The sequence below is a fragment of the Nilaparvata lugens genome, chromosome 1, assembly GCF_014356525.2.
Source record: "Nilaparvata lugens isolate BPH chromosome 1, ASM1435652v1, whole genome shotgun sequence".
NCBI lineage: Eukaryota > Metazoa > Arthropoda > Insecta > Hemiptera > Delphacidae > Nilaparvata > Nilaparvata lugens.
The window spans coordinates 15455392-15481411 of record NC_052504.1 but is presented as its reverse complement, the minus strand read 5'-3'; the positions used below and the strand labels follow the sequence as shown (position 1 = coordinate 15481411).

At 33.7% G+C, this 26020-nt stretch overlaps 1 protein-coding gene across 2 annotated transcripts; it reads left to right on the top strand.

Moving 5' to 3' along the window:
• On the top strand, nucleotides 1-25323 carry LOC111057531 (condensin-2 complex subunit D3). Of its 2 annotated transcripts, none has more exons than XM_039431746.1 (13): nucleotides 1-271; nucleotides 2894-4826; nucleotides 5932-6108; nucleotides 6957-7117; nucleotides 9616-9769; nucleotides 11731-11997; nucleotides 13783-13981; nucleotides 15057-15249; nucleotides 18873-19161; nucleotides 20260-20431; nucleotides 21578-21777; nucleotides 22668-22805; nucleotides 24897-25323. In XM_039431746.1, the coding sequence occupies exons 2-13, from the start codon at nucleotides 2967-2969 to the stop codon at nucleotides 25236-25238; spliced, it is 4152 nt and encodes a 1383-aa protein (XP_039287680.1). In that variant the 5' UTR covers nucleotides 1-271; nucleotides 2894-2966; the 3' UTR covers nucleotides 25239-25323. The 2 variants fall into 2 exon arrangements, with proteins under 2 accessions (XP_039287680.1, XP_039287669.1); XM_039431735.1 differs by lacking the exon at nucleotides 1-271 and adding an exon at nucleotides 1441-1703.
• The last annotated feature ends 697 nt before the right edge of the window (nucleotides 25324-26020 follow it).

Here is a 26020-nt window from a genome sequence, read left to right as displayed (position 1 = left end):
CCTCAAAATTGTTTGTTTGGCGCGTAAAGTGCTAGATTGTGGACTGTTTTATCTTTGTTTATGGCTAGGAATATTGATAAATTATTGAAATCGTATCATTTACATAATACAATATTAATTCAATGTTACTAATTCACCTGTTATTCTTTTAGAATAACGTAAATGCTTTAAAAGCCAGCTTTGGTAAATTAACCGGTTCAAGTTGAAATTACTTTCAACGGATTTGGAATGGATTCTTAAGTTTCAACTTGTGTTATGTGATCCTAGACAGGTAAGAATAAAATTGGTTTGTTTGATTATATTAATCATTCACTATTAATATTTATCTTTACTTTACAATATTGAGCTAGCCTATAATCTTGAAATTGAACAACGTGTATCATCAAGATGCAAGTTACAAACTAAAAATTGTTTACCTAATGAAGGTACTGCATATAGTAAATAAAATAAATTTATTATGTCAATTCTTAGTATGGTAGACTCTTGCCTAATTCTGTATCTATGGATGATGATAAAAGTTGAAGTACTTCGACCAACTTTTTAAATTTATTTCATTCCTAGAACTAAGTTACTTTAGTTACAACGTGTTTGGTGCTATTGAATTAATAATTCTGATATAGAACATTACAGTACATTTTCTTGCCTATTTTAAACTTTTAAACTACCGTTCATTGTTTACTTTAGAAATAAAGACATTCCAACACACATTCATATTAAAAGTTGAAAAGCACATTTTTCAATCTAGTAATAATTTTTTTTCAAGACTTTTAAAGTAATTGAACCTTTGTGTTAATGTATAAAAATATGTTATGCTATAGTCTATGCAATTAAAATTTCTAAATCAACTTATCTGGTCGTGTTGCACTTAAGTTAAGACCAGATAAACAATAAGTATTATTTAAATAGCCTCAACAATTAATAGGAGGGAGGGGAGCTTAATCAAATAAAAGAGCAACAGAATTGGTTTTTATCTGTCACGAGGGAATTGATTAACACAGTTGATTAACGTTATTTCTGTCCAGTAAGATAAGTACAAGCACCTTATTTGAAGGCGATTTCTTGTTTCAGTACGCTGACCATTTAAACGATTCAAAATCTTTGTTGATATCCCTTCTAATGAATCAATGTAGGTTTGATTCCCTATCATTACAATAATCCACACACAAGCTTGTAGCGCCTACTCCCAAACGCCTGAACCGTATTAAAACTTTTCATATTCGTGTCTATTACCTATATAAAATCATCAACAAATTTCAAATAATATTAACAAAGGATATTGCCATTCAAAAGTCAAAACTAGTCCTTTCCTTTTTCCTAATAGAAAATAACATTTTGAATAATGCCTACTTAGGACAAATTGAAATCTCGCAGTATTGAGACACTCCCTCCATGTTCAGCTGTTGCAGAAAATAATCAAAACGAGGAAAGCTAACCTCAAAATTGTTTGTTTGGCGCGTAAAGTGCTAGATTGTGGACTGTTTTATCTTTGTGTATGGCCAGGAATATTGATAAATTATTGAAATCGTATCATTTACATAATACTATATTAATTCAGTGTTACTAATTCACCTGTTATTCTTTTAGAATAACGTAAATGCTCTAAAAGCCAGCTTTGGTAAATTAACCGGTTCAAGTTGAAATTACTTTCAACGGATTTGGAATGGATTCTTAAGTTTCAACTTGTGTTATGTGATCCTAGACAGGTAAGAATAAAATTGGTTTGTTTGATTATATTAATCATTCACTATTGATATTTATCTTTACTTTACAATATTGAGCTAGCCTATAATCTTGAAATTGAACAACGTGTATCATCAAGATGCAAGTTACAAACTAAAAATTGTTTACCTAATGAAGGTACTGTATATAGTAAATAAAATAAATTTATTATGTCAATTCTTAGTATGGTAGACTCTTGCCTAATTCTGTATCTATGGATGATGATAAAAGTTGAAGTACTTCGACCAACTTTTTAAATTTATTTCATTCCTAGAACTAAGTTACTTTAGTTACAACGTGTTTGGTGCTATTGAATTAATAATCCTGATATAGAACATTACAGTACATTTTCTTGCCTATTTTAAACTTTTAAACCACCGTTTATTGTTTACTTTAGAAATAAAGACATTCCAACACACATTCATATAAAAAGGTAAAAAGCACATTTTTCAATCTAGTAATAATTTTTTTCAAGACTTTTAAAATAATTGAACCTTTGTGTTAATGTATAAAAATATGTTATGCTATAGTCTATGCAATTAAAATTTCTAAATCAACTTATCTGGTCGTGTTGCACTTAAGTTAAGACCAGATAAACAATAAGTATTATTTAAATAGCCTCAACAATTAATAGGAGGGAGGGGAGCTTAATCAAATAAAAGAGCAACAGAATTGGTTTTTATCTGTCACGAGGGAATTGATTAACACAGTTGATTAACGTTATTTCTGTCCAGTAAGATAAGTACAAGCACCTTATTTGAAGGCGATTTCTTGTTTCAGTACGCTGACCATTTAAACGATTCAAAATCTTTGTTGATATCCCTTCTAATGAATCAATGTAGGTTTGATTCCCTATCATTACAATAATCCACACACAAGCTTGTAGCGCCTACTCCCAAACGCCTCAGCCGTGTTAATTCAATCATTCTGTTCAGGAGTGTCTTTGGTCTTCGTCATTTGTCACTTATCAGTATATATATCTCAATCAAAAGAACATTGCTTCACTTCAGGAACTAACTCTATAGATCTCATTAAAATATCAACACATTTCAGTTGGCATTTCTCCTAAGCAACAATCACTACTGGTTTAATCAATAGGCCTATATATTCAATCATGCATTATGCAATTAGGCAAATTATTTTATGATTAATGATAGTTCTATTTATTTTTCAGATCAGCAATCAATGGCTCTGGAAAATATTGAAGAGACAATATCTTTTCTGTAAAACTTGATCAATTTGTCAAGATGGACTTATACGAGGTTTTTAGCAAATTCGAACTGGATCTCTTGCCAAATGACTGGGTGAAGGAGATTTGGCAGAATCAATTCAGTGAATTGGTGGAGCTGCCGCCCGCATATGAAGAGCACTTGGAGACGGTAAACATAAGACAGCTATTGAATGCTGCTTGTACTGCTATAAAATCATGGCTCGGCACTGGTGATATGATCGACAACACTGAACTCACGTCTTCATCTCCAAGTAAACTCAACCACACGTCCATGTATAGAAGCAGACTCAGTGAAGCACATTCCATTTTCCAGAAAAGTACTACTGAAGGACATTCAACAATGCAAAGTGGCTCTTCCACATTATCAGGAGCATCAACAATTTGTGGCTTAAAATCTTGGCAGACACTTATCACCAACAACCTTCAACATAAACCGTTAATTTGTCTTATAAGCAACTTCATTCTTACTGCAAAAGAGAATCCCAATGACGAAAGGATACAGCAGATATCTCTGGGGGCAACAAATCTATATTTCATCCTCCTTGCTGTGCCAGGAAGTAAGGTATATAATATATTCAATCCTGTGCTCTATGCGCATGCAATTGAGAGTTTGAAAATATGTTCTGCTCTCGACGAAACTGCAAAACCTACCAGTGCATCAAATAATGCCAAAAATAGGCGAAAACGAGCTGAAGAGGACTCTGATGAAGATGGTGAAGAAGTAGGCAATTCGAAAAAAGGTCCGAGTATTTCAGCAGCTGGTAAAATTAATTTGACTAGGTGTTTAAATGTGCTATTAAATGACCTAATGTATTCTTTGGAACGGTTCAAATTGAAAGGTCAAGAAGATTCTCTTATCCTCACCATTCAAATCCTAGTGCTATTAACAAGGTTGGAGAAAAAACAATCCAACTTCCTGATACATTCGCCGAATCAAGTTTCTGTGACTTCGCTATCCAGAAATGCGTATATTGTGATGAAAAATCTATGTGAGCCTGATCATAACAATGTGGAGGAGACTGTGAGATTCATCATGCGTGAATTGTTACCCAGTATTTTAGTAATTGGCACTCAGCCATCCCTCATTACACCAAAAGAGGCTGGAGTGATCAAAGACCATTCAATCAACTTTATCAAAACTTTGCTGCTAACGATTGATGAGCCCGCTTACAAAGCAGTGATGTCACTTGTGCAGCACCTCTGTATCAGAGTTCCCGACAGAGCCGAGCCCAGGGCAAAAGCCGTTAGTATTGTGTTCGAGGTATTACAAGTCCTACCTTCAGTCTTATACGCCAAAGTAGTGGTCTGGATGATGCAGCTATCTCATGCGGGCGAGGTAAAAAATAGAATATTTGGATTGGAAATCGTCTCAAAGTTGTTGTTCACAATCGACAACTTCACTTCCACTCTGGGAAACCGACCGCACATTGATGAAAACAATAAGGAACACCCTTATGAAAAGTATACAACTTTCGCCAACATAAAATTCCTTCTAGCAACTGTGCTTTCACGCTGTAAAGATCACTCATCTAGGGTTAGAGCAAAAGCGCTCACCATTTTGGCTTCAATAATACCAGGAAATGCAGCAATCAAACATGTCATCGATGATATTTTTGTCAATCCCTACAAAGATGACACTTCTCCCGAAGATAGTGTAATTTACAAAAAGGATTTCTTCAATCTTCATCATTTCCTCCAGAATTTTGAAGAGATTGCCGAAGACGAATTCAACCCTCTACCAGGTGCTAAGGCCATCCTAGAACTCTTGGAAACTTCTGTTTTCGATGAGAAGGTTTTCGTCAGAAAATCAGCATTACAAGTTTTGGCGAACTTATTCCTGTACTGTGAAAGATGGATGACCCCACAACTTCTTGAGGTAAATAAGAAATGCATTCACTTGTCTATTCGTAGTAATCTGTTTAGTTTTGTTTATAATTTAGGCATTCATTTTTTCTGCTTTAGTAATGTATAATGACAATCTCCTAAGAAAAAACCAGAAACGTTCCCATTACAATTCCATTGTAAAGAATTGAAATTACATACACATGTAGATTCAAATGAATAGCCCTCACTTCAATAATACAAGCTGGAATATATAATCACCTGATTCATTTGTAAGTTTTCCAAAACGAATGTGAAATTTAATTACATTCAAGTTGATAATTTTTACTGTATAATTATTTCAAATATTCAATGAAATCTATATAAATAGAACTATGGACTTCTACTGCATATATTGACCGAAGAACTAAATAGCAGAATACCTAATAGTTTTTGGACACTCATTATTCAAATCTCCTTCTGCTATTTAGTTTGATCAATAGCAGAAGTCATTTGTTCTAATTATACAGATTTCATTGGATATTTGAATTAATTATCATACAGTAATAATATTCCTGCAATTTCTAACAAATCTTCCATTTTTGATAATTTTCATCAAATTTCTTGCTCACGAAACTATTGTGTCAAGCATTAAGAAGAACTGATTGTGTAAACCTTGAAATGGTTAATATCACACTAAAAAGATATGTCACAATATATTCATAATAAGTATGTTTCTGTATCCAAATTAATGATTCAAAGTGTCATATAACTTTCTGTACGCAACCTCATCTATTGAGTTCAATGCAGAACTTTCTCAACAAAACTTAACCATTAGTATTGAATGAAAATTCAAATTAAATTCTGTAGTCCAAATATTTTAGATTTTTGATGCTGTAATTATATTCATCAATTATTATACTACATCCTCAATCCTTGTCAATAACTATATAATAGCTAATAAACAAGCATTAAAAATATTATTTAGATCCTTTCCAGCTAGTTATATCCGATTAATTGAAAGTAGAACTCATTGACAACTCGCAGGTGACATTCATTTCAAGGTGAAAATGGAATTAAATTTGCTAATGATATTATTATACACATCGTAATAATATGCGCATGTTATAATGCTGTAATAAAATATACTATGTTGACAGCTGATGGTGAGCAATTGCAGAGACATCTCTGTGTCAGTCCGTAAAATGTTGGTTCAGTGCTTGACTGAATTGATTGAACGATTCCCGAAGCATCCCAAACTACCAAGGTATTGGGTGCGCGGTGTCTTCCCGCTCCTTGCCGATCAAGAAGTCAAGTCACAAGAGAAAGCTCTTGAGGTAAGTAAATCATAACAAAGGTATTAGAGGTAACATTAATCTAGATTAGTGATTTCAAGTGATATCCTTATAGATCACGTTGTCAAATTGAATACAATGTCTGCTCACCGAGTTTCAAAATTCATGAAATCCTCAACTTAGTGTCATTATTATGGATTTTTTAAAAATTAAAGTCTGTTCTGAGAGTCGAGAGACGATGTCATGCGCGTGTGAGAGTTGATCTTGAAGCAGTAAGAACGAATCACAGTAACAATCTATACGTATCTTTGTCATAGACTACTGAATTATCACGGCACCTGATACAATGTCAATGAAATCATCGTAACTATTACTAACAAGTCGAGCAATTAAAAGCGGACATGAGTCATCACTTTTTTTGCCCTCAAGCGCTGCAAACTCTATGTTATTGTTGTTTCTCTCGATAAATCGACTAAAAATATACCACGAAGATCGGTTGCTAATTTTTTGAAATTAATTTGCTGAAAATGTATAGAAATAGAATAGAATATATTCAGATGTAGATAGAATTAATAGATCCAAAGGAAATCATAAACTACAATATTATAAACACGATATTGCACATCTCATATTGATTATTCACATAATATTAAATTTGTTATTGGAGCTTCAGTTATTATGTTCCTGACATTTAAAAAGTATCAGGATATCTCAATTTTGAAAAAATTAAAGCTCAGCCTGCCATGGAGTTTTTCAAATAATTACTCTGTTTTTCAAATAATTACTCTGTTTTTCAAATAATTACTTACTGTTTTTGTAGTGAATTAATTTTTTGAATGTCAGATGATTCCTTGTGGATTTACAAAACTTTTTTCTGGATTTTCTTACAGGTTTTGGAAGGAGTAATACTGAAAAATATTGTTTCTTTTGATCGTATGAATAATGCTCATCATAACTTACCTTGGATAATATTGGACATAGTAGGAGATTTGAAACTTCAAAAGCTTTTCAACTTCGCTTGTCATAAGTGGATACTAAATGGAGTTATAAAGTGAGTGACATTTGAGAAATATAAAATTTTACTTAATATTCTGCCAAAGAGTATTCCATATTTAGTGTATTTCATACGTATGTATTTTTTACTTAATTCCAGCGATTTTTCAATAACAAACACACTGTTATGTAAAGCCATATCAATTTTAATTATGCATTGCTATTATCTGCATTCCTGTTCATCAATTACTAGTATTATTATTGTTACTATTCTGCAGTCTATTAGTCAATCTAATTATTCGTCAAGAATAATTAGTCAAGAATATGCGGGGAGGCTCTGCTCCGGGTCAGGATGGCATCCATACTAAATTTATTAAAGAACACATAAATGCTGTGATCGAGCCTCTCTCCCAAATTATTAATGAAAGTATCCGAACAGGCAAATTCCCAAATGCATTCAAAATTGCCAAGGTCATTCCCATTTTTAAATCCGGCTCTAAATCTTCAATCAATAATTTTCGGCCCATTTCCATGTTAAGTGTATTTTCCAAAATTCTTGAAAAAATTGTTAAAATTCAATTACAGTCTTATTTAGAATCAAATAATTTGTTAGTTTCCAATCAGTATGGCTTCAGATTAAACAAGAATACATCAAATGCTCTGTTCGATATCACCAACGAAATAGTGCAAAAGGTGGGCGAAGGTAATAATGTACTTATTACCTTCCTTGATATTGCCAAGGCATTTGATGCTGTGAACCGACCAAAACTATTGCAGAAATTGGAATGCTGTGGGATCAGAGGTGTGACACTGCAATGGTTTCAAAGCTATCTACATGAACGGAAACAGACCACCTGTATTAATAATATTTCCAGTGATATGTATAATGTAGATTACGGTGTGATTCAGGGAAGCACACTAGGCCCTTTTCTTTTTCTGGTCTACATCAATAACCTCAGTAAAGTTCCCCTAGATAGCAAGATATTTCTCTTTGCAGACGACACTGCAGTTGTATCATTTGGGACTACCTGGAAGGATGCTTTCAGTAAGGCTACCAAGGATCTCTTTGGTGTCAGGAAGTGGCTCGATCAGAACAAACTTACTCTGAATGTTGACAAAACTAAGTATTTGCCTATTTATTTCAAATCAAACAGTAGCCCAGTTCAGGAGATCCTCAGGCTCCACTCATGTGATGACTATCAGTCCACTACGTGTGACTGTGGGGTATTGCAACGAGTGGAGCAGTACAGGTACCTTGTCGTTCTGATTGACCACAAATTAAGCTGGGCTCCACAAGCTATTTCACTGAAGCAGCGAGTGCGCAAAATGATATATGCCTTCAGACAGCTAAGAGAGGTCCTCCCTTTACATCAACTCCGGGTGGCATACTACGCATATATCCAGTCAGTTCTTATGTATGGTGTCATAGCTTGGGGTGGAGCCTCCTCGTTTGCCTTGGAGCCGGTGGCGGTGGCACAGCGAGCAGTCATCAAGACATGTCTCAGGCGAGACTATCGCTACCCATCTAATCTTGTTTACGAAGAGTTTCAAGTGTTTAATATTAGACAGCTTTACATACGTGCTTTAATGAAATACATATACTACAACAAACACTCATTTTCAATAATTTAGCTCATACTCATAATACAAGAAATCTAATTAACTTTGGTATTGCTCATCCCCGACTCCTACATAACTGATTTAAAAATAATAGTAAATACATCTGTCATATATTATATAGAAACGTTCCCAATCATTTAAAACAGTCTGAAAATTACAGTATTAACACCTACAAGCAACATTTGAGTAGATGGTTATTAGAAATTGGCAGGGATGCTGCAGAGCAACTGATTCAATCCGCCTTCTTATTCAGAACTTAGTGAATTTGCCATTTTTAATGCATTTTTAATGATTAAGTATAGCCTTTAAGCTACTATTTATATATTTGTCTATATATACTTATTACCAGTATGGAATTTCATTGTGTGCAATTTATATTCTTGATTTGCCGATGAATGTTAGTTGATTCAATTGAAATAGTTTTAATTATATGTACAAAACATGAGAACATAATGTCAATGAACTTGAAAGAACTCACTCTCCACTCACAGACTCAAGTCTTTGTGGAGAGTATTCACTGTTAAATGTGTAAATGAATTTCATGAATTTGTATTATGTTTTGTGAATAAAAAGCTATTTGATTTGATTTGATTCGATTCATTGATCAGATCAGAGCTATTCAATGTTCAATCTGACTGGATTCAGAATGTAATTCAATAATTCATGCTGTAAGGGTAGGATCACATTGCATACAAGCTGCAGTGAGTGAATTGCGTGCAGAAGTAAACAAATATTAGAAACAAGGAATCAAATCTAAATTTGAATACGTGAATGTAGTATGGTCACACCTGTATGATCATACCCTACCTGAGTTCACTCTTCCAGAATCAACTAAAATGGAATAAATTCAGTTATTGTACCTGAAGGAATTTTACTGCATTTAAAAGTGATTCTTTTAAGTTACATCTTCAATTTATTATCTACAACTTGTTTCAGATCACCCTTGCTGAAGAACATAATATCTCATGTTGGCACCCAACACAACAATGCTGCTTGGTTTGTCTTAGCTACCATCTCAGAGTATATGTCCATCAACAACCCTGAGTTCATATTGGAATATTTTCAGAAAAATATTCATAGTGCAGCTGAGGTGAGTGATACTTGGAGTCTATTTTATTTGTTCTCTATCTCTTGGATATTTATGTTTGTTGTATTTAATGTTATCAGCAGAAAATGTATCACTATCCAATGAACTATCCTTGAATATTATTGAAGAACTATCCTCAATGAACTACTATCCTCGCCTTACTATTATTGCCATCAGAAACCATGTTCATTACTCTTCAGCAACCCATTCTGCTTTCAGCAAACATTGACGTTTTGAGCCATCACAGTTTTCGAGAAATTCCCATTCATAGTATACTATATGTACTATATGGGAAATCGAAAAAGAATTATAACTCTTAATTCATGAACTAGAGAGGCTTAAAACGTGAAAACCTGCATTAGGGTTGAGTACTATAGGGAGCTGCTTCCATCAGAAATTGACATTTTGAGCCATCAAAGTTTTCGAGAAATTCCCACTCATAGTATACTCCATGTACTATATCGTTGGAAGTTCATATTTGTGAAACTTGTTCAATGGTTTCATAATATTCTTATTGGATTTAATCTTCATAGATAGCTAGTCGCTCTAGGAGAGGTAATTGTTATTAATCAAGTGCTGGCATAATTTCATTCATGGATGTATAATGTTATTCTACAAAACTGTAGTACGTCAAGTTACTAAGTTAGTCAAAATAGTATTCATATTAATGTTAACTCAATAATATCAAGAGAAGTGAGGTAAGATATTATTTGTGGTTTTGAATGAATCGTTTTTTGACTAGTGAACTGACTTACGATAAAATGTACTGCTTAACCTTCCGGCAGTCGTGCTGTTGTAAAAAGTACAACAGTGTCAGTTTTTTTGCTGCACAAAACTATTAAATGGGATGGTGTCAGTGAATGAGTCACCTATGCATTTCAAAACTTTCCCCCATCACTCCACTCAGTTGCAGTATCAACCGAGCAATGGTTTAGTCTTTAGGTGCCATTTAGTCGCGACAGTTCATAAGTCGCACTGTGCATAAGATAGGGAAAGACTGTATACGGGGACTGTAAACGAACCAATAACACAGAATTTATGGCTTTTCTTGATGTATTGGGCTATGAAATGGTAATCATCCAAATGTTCATAGGCGTAAAATAATCCAAAAAGATGAAAAAGTAATTATACAATTAATTAATATGTTTTGACAGTAAACAGAGTACATAACACTTGGAAAATTGGATGTTGTAAAAAATACAACACGCGACTGCTCGTGTGATTGAGTAGGGCGCGACTACCAGAAGGCTAAACGAATCCACCGTGAGCGAGCCTAACATAGCATTTTCATATTCATGTATCACGTTGGTGGTAGAAAGCTTAGTAATTTGGAAAATGAAGCACGATTCTTTTATTATGTCAAATACGTTACAATATTGGAGAGAAACAATTTTTTCATTGAAAAATGACAATCACAATCCACTTCTATAATTACATTATTTTGTCAACCGTTATGAGTTTCTTGAGCTTTCCATCTTTTAATTATCATTCAGCTCCTATCTAAATAATTTGTTTATCTGAGATACTCTTGATTGAAATTAATATTTGATTTTGTTATGAAATCCTACATTTTATTGATTATAAACATTTTTTTCATTAACAAAAAAATAATAATATTCAACCTACTTAACCTAATATTTGTATCACTTCGTTAATCTTCAGATTATTTGCAATTGAAATGAATGATTTTGGCATACATATAAATTTGAATGATTGTAATGCGTTTCTAAAGCTGCGCTTACACCAATTTTGTTAATAACTTAATCCTTAAAGATTCTATTAGATTGAATATAACTTATCATACACATGATGAACATATGTGTTTGTCAAGCTCCGTTCAATCTAATGGAATCTATAAGGATTAAGTTATTAAACATTTTGTTAATAACTCTGGTGTAAACCCAGCTTTACGCTGTTTAAATTGAAATAATAACTACTATTATTCTTAATTTTCTATAATTTAGGCTGATATCTACTGCAGTCAACTTGTGGTGGAGACAATGTTCCTGAACTGGACTCAGTTTTCGGATGAAGATCTGCTGCAACTCTGTACGGAAATGTTGAGCTCTCTGAATCATTTCATCACGCCGCTTCATCTCATCAGCCGATACATGGATATTTGCTACAAAATAACTGAGCATGCTACTATCAAAATAGAACAGCATGGAGAAGAGGAGGCTCAACAAATTTGTAGGACGAGAGTGCAAGAATGGGCTGGAAAGCTGATTGACGTGAGTTATGCTTTCTGGTGTCCTTCAAATGGTGACTCCAGTATTTTAATCGTATTCTTTAAATTGGAGCAAACTTTGGAAAAATGCTAAGACGTGACGTGAGCTTTCAAATTCAAATAGGGATATTTTTCAAGAGAACCGGTATTTTCAATGATTGAAAATTGTACCCTCACTTATTCAATATCCAAAAATGCACTCACTCTTCTTGATAGTAAATATAGTGTTTTGATAAGAACTCTGAACTTTTAATAGTAACGAAGCTTTTTCTAAAGCTATTAACCTTCACCGTTTGCATTCAACTTATTGGCTAATTACATTTAAATCTTCTGAGAAACCCATTCAGGAGGAAGAACTAGAGGAAGTTAGTATTCTCTGGCGATAAGGTCTGTTCAGCTATAAGAATAGTACGTTGGTACGGCCCATAAAAGGGACCCAGAAAGAAATTCCCAGTTAACTATTTATGTTTACTTATATCCTCTATTAATGTTCGTTTACTTCAAGAGGAACATATTTGCCCCTAGACTGTCTATGTTACCTTGATTGTAACTTGTGCGTGTTTGAATAAATACATTTACTTTTGCTATTATTTGAATCAAATAAATTTGAAGTCCATCGAACTTACAAGTTTTTTTTTGGTCTAGATAATTCTTATCCATTTGCAAATTTTGAAATTTCAAAACTACCACTCATTAGAAAATAAATTTTCTCAATTTTTTCCGAATTTCGGTCTTCATTTTCTGTACTAATTTATCTCTCATCTCTAATCATCTCATCCTATTATCAGTTCATTTGCTTCTCAATAAGCAACATGTGAATAAAATTTTATGACGTACTATACTTGATATTATGATATAATTCTTTCCAAGTATAGTTCTCAATTTCTCTTCTATTCAATTATATTGTTGTTCATGAATACTCAGCAGCCGGTTTTCAGCCCAAAATTTAATGTAATGAATAGTTAATAGCTTGTTCCAACAGATTTCATTGAACCCTTTTCCAAATCATTTCAACTTATTTCTGATCACATATATATATTTTTATATGGCTTCTAGAAAATTTTCCATTAGGATATACGAATATTCTGTATTCTATGTTTTTTTTATCCTGGCACTACAGCCCGATGTGGGCTTTGGCCTCCTCCACAATCTGCCTCCAAGCGTCTCTGTCTGCTGCCTTTCGCCTCCAACCTCTCACTCCCATCGCTCTCAAGTCTCTCTCCACATCCTGCATCCATCGAACCCTCGGCCTCCCTCTTTTTCTTACAGCTTCCAGTTTCTTAAATAGCATTCCTTTTTGCATTCGTTCATCGGCTATTCTTTCAACATGTCCAAGCCACCCTATTCCTCTTGCCTTGACGAACCGGAGAATATTTCTACCTTGCAGTATGGCTTCTATTTCGGAATTCTTTCTTATTCTCCATGCACCATTTTCATGTACTGGACCGTAGATCCTCCTAACTAGCTTTCTCTCAAACACCAGTAACGCTTTGCAGTCTTCTTGCAGGATCGTCCACGCTTCACATCCATATGTGACAACTGGTCTTATGAGCGTTTTGTAAATCTTCATTTTTGTGTTTCTAGTGAGGAGTTTTGACTTGAGCAGTTTGCTATTTGCAAAGTACGCACGGTTGCCAAGCATTATCCTGCGTTTAATTTCCAAAGATATTTTATTTCTACAGTCAATTTCCGTTCCTAAATATGTGAAGCTTGTAACCTTTTCAAACGTATTCTATGTGCTACAATTAAAATTGAAAATATATCATTCTTCTGAACGTGCTATTTTCAGTCAGCTGAGAGATTTCTTGAAAAACATATTGGTGCCAACGCCGAAGCCGAAATAAGCCCTGAAGATGAGGATCTGATGTGCCAATACATTCACACATTGGGGGATGCTATACTTATTAGTCCTAGGAAAAATCTCAAATCCCTTGATCTACTGAAAAACTTATTGGAGTCCAGTGAGTGCAGCGTCGCGTCAGAGAAAGGTATACAATCTTTCATGAGTTTATCATTGTTACTAATACTGTAAGTAGTAATTTTATGCTATTCCACTAGTATTTTAAAAATATAAAGTGTTTTAAGCTCATCCTCATGTACCTTTGAACATAATAGAGCTTTTCCATAATTCAATCATACCTACTGAATTCCATCTCATATTTTACTGTGAATATAAACACATTTTATATAATGTACTATGAACATACATCTACTTATATGTACTTGTATCTACTATGTACAAGTTATTATTAAACGAAAATCCAAATTAAATGCTGTAATTCACCCCGAAGACTTCTGCTACTGCAAATATTGACAACAGTAAACTTAATTATAAAACAAAATTAATTTTTGAATAGTAGCGCTCATCGAAATTCCATCTAGCTGTTTACCCTGTTGTCAATATTTGTAGTAGCAGAAGTCTTCGGGGTGAATTACAGCATTTAATTTGGATTTTCGTTTAATAATAATAATTAATTCATTAGCATTTGAATAATTGCAATATCTCAGTAATTTCCATCTGTATACTATACAAGTACTTGCTCCAATTGAAATTCACATGCTATTTTGTTACATAAATATATTTTCGTTTCCATGTTATAACTACTAATGAATCTCAATAAAAAGATGAATCTTTTTGCTGCAAAGGCAAACTCACTATATAGTGAAAGATTTCTGTAATCCTTAGTAAATATTGGCACTTACAAGTTGAATAAATACAGTTATAGGTACATTTTTAATTATCTCGGTTCAGTTTTGTTCTCTAATTTTATATTTCATTGATGTGAGGTTTCTTCAATAACTTATTCTAGATTATATTTTCGACGATGTTCATCTGATAATTCTATTGTACTGTATGATATACTTTGTTGAATAAATGGATAGAAGATTTGTGTCTGATCTAAATCATAAAAGTTCTAATACTGTAATTTCAATAATTGAATCAAATGATTGACATTTTTTATGATTTAGACATCAAAAACGTGGAGTGTTTCTTTTTATCTGTGCATTGCACTCAAACATCAAAATAGCATTTAATAGAATAATTAATTTCTTTTTTTCCAGAAACTAACAAATGGAAAGGGAAGGTGTGTGCCAGAGTTAGTGCCGTAGCTATTATAACTCTTGGGAAGATCTCACTGCAGCGAGAAAAAACAGCTACATCTCTGGTTCCACTTTTCGGCAAACTTCTATCGCATAGATCAAAACCAGAGATCAAAATCAATACAATGATCGCGCTCACTGATCTCTGTACCAAGTAAGTTTGTTAAACATTATACTCTTTTCACAATTATTGATTTCATTGTTCATCACTTCCCCACTTTTCTTTATTTTCAGTTATGAGATTTTCTTTTAATGATTAGCAGGTAACCCGTGCTCCACAAGGGTCTAATAAAAGACTTGACAAACTGAAAACTTGACGTCTTGAAAAATTGAAAATAGGCCTTCAACCATCCTCGGTAAATCAAGAATTATATGCAAAATTTCAAGTTAATCAGTCCACTAGTTCAGACTTGATGATGCGTCATTCGTGAATTTCCTATACCGTACGTGTATAAGCCAGTTATTTCCTTTATTATAATATATTGATTAATGTTTCAAATGCCAAAATGAATGGTGCTATATATCGTTGGTACACCAATATTGGATACAATTCTTATGTAATTTGGAAGTCAATATATTATCGCTTAGAATTGAGCCCGGGACACACGTGTCATGCATCGTTCCGATCGCACTCCGATCCGATCAACTGCCTAGAATGGTGTTTGCACCACACCATTCTTCATCGATCACATGTCCATCATGTGATCTAACCCACCTCCACTGACCACCGCACAGAAATATCGGACATGAGTGGGATCGGAACACTGCATGACAGGTGTGGCCCACATTTTAAAGGGGCAGCAGGTACCTGACTTTCCAGTACTTTGAATTACATCTTTAAGGATGGTCACTAACGGTAGGACATGTACATGCAAGTTAATCATGATCTTCGTTTATTACTCATAATTGTTTATTACTCATCATGCATGTTTTGTTATCAGCGAGAGGCTTCTAACATAAAATAAACAACCAATATAACAATAAATAAACCACTGGAAAATCAGAAATTATTATAATGATACAAAAATAGTGGTAACAGCTGTGCCTAGTGGAAAGTTGTGTGTATATTTTTGGCTTCAAAATTTTCTGAAATAACTTAATTTATTCAAAGTGCGGTGATATGAAGTGCAATATTCGACTATAATTTGGTATTTTAATCATTCTGAATTTAAAAATTTCAGCTCATATATATTTTTGGACAGAACTTTGAACTTTAACTTTCCTCAGTAAGAACATAACCTATTTTTTCGGACATTTTATTTACAAAAATTTGGGAACAGAATAGTTTTGGGCTATGCCTGTTGTTCTATCCCGATCATATTCATATGATTTGTAATTGTATCAAAAAATAAATAAAAATAATTAAATCTCAAATAGAGCCAACGTTAGTAGACAAAAGGTTGATCACTCACAGGTGTATGATTCAAAGTGGTGGGGGGATCGCCAACGTGACGTCACGTGTAGTAAAAATGTTCTAGAGTAACCACACTGAGCATACAGTTTATTCACTGTATCTTCAAATATATCGTCGTTTAATCTCCTCAAGATTGACCTACAACTTTAAAATTCTCCATACTTATAGCGAATGAATCACCGATTCTAATGATGTTGTTAAATATTTCAAGTTCATTCAACTTTTATGAATAAAATGAAGTTGAAAGTTTTTCATGAATCTAAAAACGTTACACGAAAAAGTTAATAAGCTGGAAAAGCGTTAGTAGACAATGCTATACTATTATAATTTCAGATTAACCCTTAAAAAATCTTGATAAACCAATGCATTGCAATAAACCGATAAACCGATCCCGATAAATCCGATGAATTTCATTCATTGTAAATGCACTGAACACATGCTGGTATCGAGCACATGTTCTACGAGAATCAAAATATCTCATCCCCGAAATTCACAAGCTGATGTATAGCCAAACTACAAAATATAAACACGACCTAGAAAATGAAGAAAGAATGGGTTTGAAAGGGAAGGTTAGGAGGTAGGGTTTTTGCTTTTATATGGCAAAATGCTTGTATTATTCAAATGTTTTAATAATTATTGTAAAGCAGAAACAGAAAGATTGCATGTCAGAAAATGTTTGTGTTATATAATTTGACTATACGACACCATATGATTTTCAAGAATGCGATATTCTGCCTACTCTGTACTACAGCCTACGTCACGGCTGCAGTTCCCCCACTCCAATTGCATTTCAACGAAAATACTATAGATGAGTGACCAACCTTCTGTCTACTAACTTTGAAATAGAGCAGCGTAGGAAAAACAAACCAAAAAATCTGGTGTGGCACACTCACACAACTTTCCTTGCCGTTATGAAAATTGATCTCCTGACGCTAGTGTTCCCGCGCATCTCAAGTCTACTTATAAACAAAGATCTGAGCCAGCTGGTGACAGGACAACGATGGAGACATACGAGGTCTGCTATCTCTTCATAGTGAATCATTTAAAAGAATCAACAGTTGTCAACAGTTTGCAATTTGATAAACACATTTTCTCGAATTTCGAGCTTATTTTCAATATTAGGTGAAAATGTTATTGGACATTAATTGTAGAGATTTTCATGCTCAATCTTTTCCACTCGAATTTTTTTGTTTAAATTGTATCTGAAGCCTGATAATTGGGAATCTGAAATCAAACTTTGCATAGATGGGGCGGAGCTCCTGAAATTTTTACAGATATGGGACTTGTGGCAGTTGATAGAGCTTATCCATGACTTTTCTAGGTATGAATTTGATCAAAATTGTTGGAGCCGTTTTTGAGAAAATCGCGAAAAACCCTGTTTTTGACAACATTTTCGCCAGTTTGTCGCCATCTTGAATTGCATTTGATCGAAATAGTTCGTGTCGGATCTTTATAGTGTAAGGACCTCAAGTTCCAAATTTCAAGTCATTCCGTTAATTGGGATATGAGATATCGTGTACACAGACGCACATACACTCACTCACACACTCACACTCACACACACACACACACACACACACACACACAGACCAATACCCAAAACCACTTTTTTGGACTCAGGGGACCTTGAAACAAGGATAGAAATTTAGAAATGCGAGTACCTTAATTTTTTTCGGAAAGCAATACTTTCCTTACCTATGGTAATAGGGCAAGAAAAGTAAAAAATAGGAGATAGGAAACATAACTAGAAAAAATTTTGCTCGATGGCTTTCGCTGTGACGACACATCATGTATGACGACATGTCCTACCGTTAATGATGTAGATCGACCAAAAGTCAGTTGTTCAACTATTGAATGATACCATAGCCACCTCTAATACAAGGCCGCGGCCTACGATATTGCAAAGTCGCAGTGTAGGCCTAGAATCTAATACATGATTGGTGAAAAAGATTTTAAAAAATACCAGCTGATCTTTTCCACCAATCATGTATTAGATTCTAGGCCTACACTGCGACGTTGCAATATCGTAGGCCGCGGCCTTTTATTAGAGGTGGCTATGATGATACTCATCTGAATAAATGGAGTCTGATCGCATGAGGTAGTTCGATTCAAGGTATTTGGACTAAGGCCGCGGTCACATTGTGAGCGGATATTTTATTAATTATGGTAATAATTATATTATATTAATAATATAAAATATATTAAGATAATCAAATAATATTAAAATAATAATTTTTCATTTCTATCATGATGATAAAATATATTAAAATAATCAAATAATATTTAAATAATAATTTTTAATTTCTATCATGATGATTTATTGCCTCTTCCCGATTGATAAATTTCTATCCTTTATCGTACAGGTACACGTCAATTGTTGAAAAGCTGCTGCCGAACATGTGCGTTTGCTTGAGAGATAATGACTTGCTGGTGAGAGAGAACACACTGACTCTCCTCATCCAACTGATGCAGGAAGACTACCTCAAGCTGCGGTGTCCCATATTCTTCCATCTACTCTACATGCTGTTGGATGAGGACCCCACAATAAAAGACATGATTTCTGGCTTCTTGGTCAACTCTCTTCTAGTCAAGCAGAAGAATGTGATGAGCCAGCATTTCGTTGAGAGTCTTTTCCACTACAATCAATATACTGTAAGTTTATCGATCACTTTTTATGTTAAATGAAATAATTCAATCATACATTTATAATTTAATAAGACGTAGATGTCGTGGGATATAAAGTATGTGTTAGGAGAAATCGGAGAGTCGGAATACAATCAAATGCTAAGGTCCGGTTTCCGAGCTCGGGATTTAGCTAAGTTCTAGACTTTAAACAGCTGGAGTCAGAAAATTGACTTTCCGAAACAGGGCGTAGTCGCAATTTTTATGATGATCTTTATTTTCTCATGTCTATAATTAGAAACGTTTTACCTTGACGAAATGAAACATTCCTAAATAATTCAAAATAGCTGAAACTTCACACTATTTTATCTTTATTTTATTTTGTGTTCAATTTTCTAGAATTTCGAAATTTAATTTAAAATCGTTAGTAGTTTTACTGCGACTACGACCCGTTCCGGAAAGCCAATTTTCTGACTCCAGATGTTTGAAGTCTGGAACTTAGATAAATCCCAAGCTCGGAAACCGGCCCTAAGTGTTCCATAGAATGTCGAATTATAACTGATGTGCAGTAATTTTTTATTACAAATCTTGATGATTGATGGTGCAAATAAAACCCTCAACTTGAAAAACGAATTCTTCGTAAAATAGGCTGGTTGTTCTGCTTGTGGTAGTATTGTACATTAATAATTGATAGTAGCAATAAAGTTGAAAAGTTATATCAGCTTTATTCGTGCTCTTGTTGAACGTGAATGTCACAAAGAAATTACAATTAATGGGTTTGAAGAATAATCACTACCATTCATTTGAGTATGAAATAATTCTATGTCGTAAAATTATTGTTGAACTATGTTGAACAATATTATTAGGGTTTAAGAAACAAGCGAAGAACTGTATTTGAAAAATAAACATAGGTTAAAGTCACTGGTCTAAAAAGCGTTTGATCGTAATAAATACATAAGAATAATGTGTTACTTGAGCTGTAATTTTAGATTCGTCTCTCAATCCAATTTGATTTACCATTATAATCTATTGTTAGTTGAATAATTAACTCATACATTGTCAAGTCTCCTTGTATTTTCACATATTATTGTCAACGGTATTTGAATAAACACTCAATCTTTTTTACAGATGCACGCCGTGTATTCTAAAAACTTGATGAGTGCAGCTGAAGCCGAAGTTTTTTCATTAAGTGGTGATGATAATGCGGAGAAAAGAAGATTTATCTACAGATACATGCTGGAGCATATGCAGGATGATCATAGGTTCAAGGCAACGTACAATATTTGCGTGGATATTTTAGGTTTGTATATTTGATTTAGGGTAGTATTAATTTGAAACTAGTTGAGGATGTTGCATCTTTTTAATGCATCACAATATCGGTGTTTGTTCTAAAAGTTTTATTTTTTCACTTGGTAAACTGGATTCTCACTTATCAGTATCAGTAAACGTGTCCGGTAAAAATGTTGATAACAACAACTAGGGCCGGTTTCCGAGCTCGGGATTTAACTAAGTTCTAGACTTTAAACAGCTGGAGTCAGAAAATTAGCTTTCCAAAACGGGGCGTAGTCGCAGTTTTTATTTTCTCACGTTTTTCTTTGACGAAATTAAACATTTCTAAATAATTCAAAATAGCTGAAACTTTAAACTATTTTCTATTTATTTTATTTTGTGTTTAATTTTCTAGTTTTTTGATATTTAATTCAAACGTGACTTTGACAATGACTATGACTACGCCCCGTTTCGGAAAGCCAATTTTCTAACTCCAGCTGTTTAAAGTCTAGAACTTAGCCAAATCCCGAGCTCGGAAACCGGCCCCTAATAGTTCTAATCAAATAGGTCTTTTCCCATTCTGCCCAACCGATCGAGAGCAATAGTCATTCAAAATCCATAGATGAGAGAGCCACGCCAATTGCATAAAACATTAATTACGCTTATTCAGCGTTGTTGTCATATTATGCATTCCTTTCAGGACTCAACTTTCGAGTTTCAACCAATAACTTGTTTGAAATTTCCAATGCTGTTACAACCGCATTCATTTAAAACAACATTTATTGTGGCTTCAGTCATGGATATTCAACTCAATAAAATAGTTTCAATAATTATTGATCAATTTATTCATACCATTATACAGATAACTGAATACAACTTGCTCAATCTCAAAAGTAGATGATAATAATAATAATTTTTTTCTGATTGCCAATAAATTGCAATTAGAGGAGTTTATTTACAAAAATTTAATACAAACACATAATAATTAGCCTATAATACACTTACAAAAGTTGCTGCTAATAAACTTAGTCCTAATTATGATAAACCACTATAATAATATGTGTTGGGGTTAAGATCAACAATCCATATTCAAGTTTTGTTATTCATGTTTTAATTGAACGATTTGCACTAATGATGTGAACTATGAAAAATCTCACTCTGTTTCGTTGGTGTTTAGCTGGAGTCTCCGATGACAAGATCGAGTTGAAAGGCAGCGGAATAGCGCTCCTGAAAGATGCTCTGTATGTGCTCTCAAGTCAGGAGATTCGACTCTCGCATTTACAGTCGAACAAACACAACGAAGATGATGACGATGATGAGGATATCAATGTTGCCCAAGTCATCACAAACATCGCCAAGAAGACGCTCGTATCTCAGGTGAGCTAATTTTATTTCTCTTTTCTCTCATGCTTTATTCTCTCCCATTATATCAATAATATGAGTATTTCAAGTGGATTAGAACAATGATTTAAAATATGATATGATATTGGCCTAATATGAGTATTTTTAATATGATATATGATGATATGTAATAATATGAGTATTTAAATTGGATTAGGACAATGCTTTTAAATATGATATGGTATTTAATGGTCTACTGTCAGCCACAGATTTTAGATCATCTACCTTTTTTAGAAAGTACGATAGAGAACCTAACAAAGTAAAGGTCATGGATGTCATTATTCGAATTTATGTTAATTCTATTGAAGGTAAATGATATATTTTTAAGGAATTATTTAAATCACCAAAATCCTGGATTCTTCATACAGATAGCTCCTCTTTTAACATTGTAGACTCATCTCTTAGATGATTTGAAGATCAATGCTATGAAGAATAAATCGACCCTACTGTCATTTTTCCATCATTGTAAATATCCTTGAAATGTTTCTGCTTGAATGTAATTTCATTATATTCCATCCTTCATATTTCATCATATTGTATTTATATTTCATATTTACTTAATTCATATATACTTCATATTTAATCATAGTTCATCCTTGTTTACTTTGAAAATCATCAATATTAGAAATTGAATTGGCTTAGTTTTATTTCAACGATGCCACAATTGTTTTCCCGCCACATTGCACACAATACATATTTCAATTAATGATCGTGTGGCGAAAGATATTTTTCTTTACATGGCCGTGAATGCCTCTGCAAGCGTCGACTGAGAACTATCGTGTGTTCCGTAAATTCATACTTTCCGGTAAATATTACTACACACTATATAACATTGTTTTAACACAATTTTTCTCTTTTATTTCCAGGTTGTCAAGAAAAATGTGATTGAGCATACAGTTCCAATTATCATTAAACTCAAACACAAGCTGAAACAATTGAAATCGCCCCTTGTAAAGGACCTGATGGCCTACTTGAAAGAACTGATGAAAGACTATAAGACTGAGGTAAGAAAAATTGAATACAAATAAGTATTTTGAAACTTGTTGAACCAGTAGGTTTGACATTTATTACAACCCAATGATTCGGAAGTCTGATTCATCATAACGATTCACAAATGCTTTCTTAATAATGTTTTATTTATTTATTTATATTATAATATTCTAAATGCTTAGATTTTTCAAAATGAATTATAAATCCTGCCAGAAATCGAACCTGATTACAAATTATATATATAGTATAGCAATATTTTTTAACAATCCAAATAAAGTGTAAACGAATTGAAGTATGGTATAGAAGGGATAAGTTTTTGAAATTGAGAAAGTAGTATAAGTATAACGTCCACTTTGATAGTATAATCTCACTCAAGGTTGAAAAAAATAATTTCATTATTTTTTCAATAAGGTATCTTGAACAAGAGCTCTGTAATTCACTTGACATTTCTTTGTAATCTCTTCAATGCTTTTGGAGTCTGATCAGATGTTATGAATTTCAGATTAAATTTGATTTTAGAATGCTGCAGAAGTTGGTCTTTAATTTGATCTTTCAAAGTTTCAACCTTAAAAGTTGACAAGAAAAGTTTATTTTTTTGTAGCCCTGGAATATGACTGAATAACAAAATTTTCTTTTTCCCCATTGTGTAGACCAGTGCCTTGATAAATGGTTCCATTACACAAGATCCAATCTGAATTGCTCCTTGCCCTACAATGAAATAAACTGCATTTTGTCTGCCACTCGGGTCATAGCAATCGTTCACGGTATACCCTAATCACATCAAATACTTTTATCGGATTAGAAATTCAACTAAACTTATGCCTACGTATGCCTTAGAAACCTTTCAAACCAATAAATTCACGCTTGTCATCATCAGTGCAGTTTGTCTTACGTAAAAATAACTGATAGAGTAAAAATTGTAAGTTTGTGTGATCAATACAATAGGATTTTGATTTATTTATGTACAACATTTTTAGATTTTGACTGAAATTTGAATGTAATCTGAATATCTGTAATGAAATCTAAATCAATCTGATATACAAACTCTGGAGATTGAAATTATCAAGCTATCTGAAGTTTATTTGAATTTGTTATCAATCTGTAATTGTTATCAATTAGTATAAACTGCTTTATATAGGGCTCTCCACAGTAAATATACGTTAACAAATGAACAACACTCCATTATATTAAGGTTGAAGAAATATTTTTATTGGCATAGGCCTAAATAAGTCTTGAGAATATACAGTTTCACTTACCTTCTTATGATAAAATAATATCGTTAGGATTGTGTCCATTTTTACGGTGATAAAAATGTGGAAACGCTCTCTGAAATTAGCCTTAAATCTCGTCAATAGATAACTCGTCAATAGATTGGTGAGAGTGGATACTTTCCGTCAATAAACTATGTATTGACCTTCAAATAACTTAGTGTTTATTCATTCACACATTTGATTGAACACAAATCAACATTTTAATGATTATATAAGAACAGACTTAGTTCAAAACGGTTACTTCCCCAAAGTTTGATAGAAATAGGTACAAAAAGTAGGTTATTCACTTCAATCAATTTTGAGTACTAAAATATATAGAATAGGTGCTGTATTAATAATGTTGATAGTTTAAAACAGATCAGAATTGAAGTATTGCACTCAATATTATCATTGAAAACTTGGAAATACAGTATTGAGTAACCTATTTAAAGAGTTTTGAAACTAAAAAACAAACACAAACTCACTTCTAAAATGTGAGTTTTTAAAACGTATGTTTCACGTGATAGACTATAATTATTTTTCGAAGATACATATGATGAAGTTATATACAATATCGATTAAAATATGCTCAATATGGAGAATATGGTGTTCAGTGTTGTCTGTTGCATCAGCCTATCCAATGTACGTATCCAACTGCTGTTGCCAAGATGGTTTTCAGTGTCAAAAACCAAGTGAAAAACTAAATAAAATTTTGGTGTTGCCAAATCATATCCTCTGGCTCTGGAGTTGAACTTTTCATTCATTATATCTCCATTAGCCGTTGCGTATCCATTTGATTACTAGTTCCAGTCGATAGAAGGTGAAGTTTTCATTATTTTTGTGTGCTTTTTCTAGATCAATGAAATATTGGCAGCCGACAAAGAGTTGGCGGCTGAAGTAGCATTCGACCTGGAGTCGTCGATGAGTCAGAGCTCGGGCGATGAGAGCGGCGACGATCTCATGAAGGCTGTGACCGACAAGACTGTTCTGAAGCAAATCATGGCGCAGGCCGTGGTGCAGGTGGAGCGCCTCAGCGCCATCTATGAGGCCAACGAACAAGAGGAGCAGGTCAACACTCAACAACAGGACAACGTCGACGCCAATCAACAAGACAATGCCAGTCAACAACAAGATAATGATAAGGACACGGATGAAAAGAACCAGGGGGCAGACAGTCAGGTGGAAACAGAAACGTAAACATTTCACGTATGCGCAATTGTGATGTTAATGTAAGACAAATTCGGTGTTATAAAGAAGAAACATTCTTGTGTTAGGCTAGCCACTAACGGTAGAACATGCATGATACACATGTCATCATACATTGTTGTCATCACAGTGAAAGGCTTCGAACAACATTTTTCGTGGTTAGGTTTTTGTACCTTCGATTTGTTGTTGTTTATTTTTTCTTCGCTGCTCCATTTGAGGTTAAAATATTATTTTATAATTATAGTTTGTAATTTTCCAGTGGGTTATGTATCGGTTGCTTATTTTAAGTTGAAAGCCTCACGCTGTTGACAAAACATGCATGATGAACATGTGTGTGTATGTGTGTGTGTGTGTGTGCTTGATTAACATGCATGCACACACGTTTATCATGCATGTCCTACCGTTAGTGGCCAGCCTAACGTAACGTTTTACATGTACAATACGACTGTACAGCCGAAAACCTAGTGTCAGTTAATTCCGAAGCAGGTTCGCAGTACAGTCATTATATAACCATTTATAGTTATGTGGTTATATAGTTACTGTAGTGTGCAGTAGTTTGTATGCTCGTGCAAGTCAGCTGTTATGCCGCATCTACACTCTTGCCAAGTGCGTACAATCTATTCCATTCTACATTCTTTTCTATTCTATTCTACAATTAATAATGGCGAGGGTGTGACTGACTGCTTTGCCAGCGCTTTCCTTCACTGGTCTTCGCTTGCCATTGCTCCGATTTTTGTCGAGCAAAGGTCTTTCGCCTGAAGTTCAAAATGGTC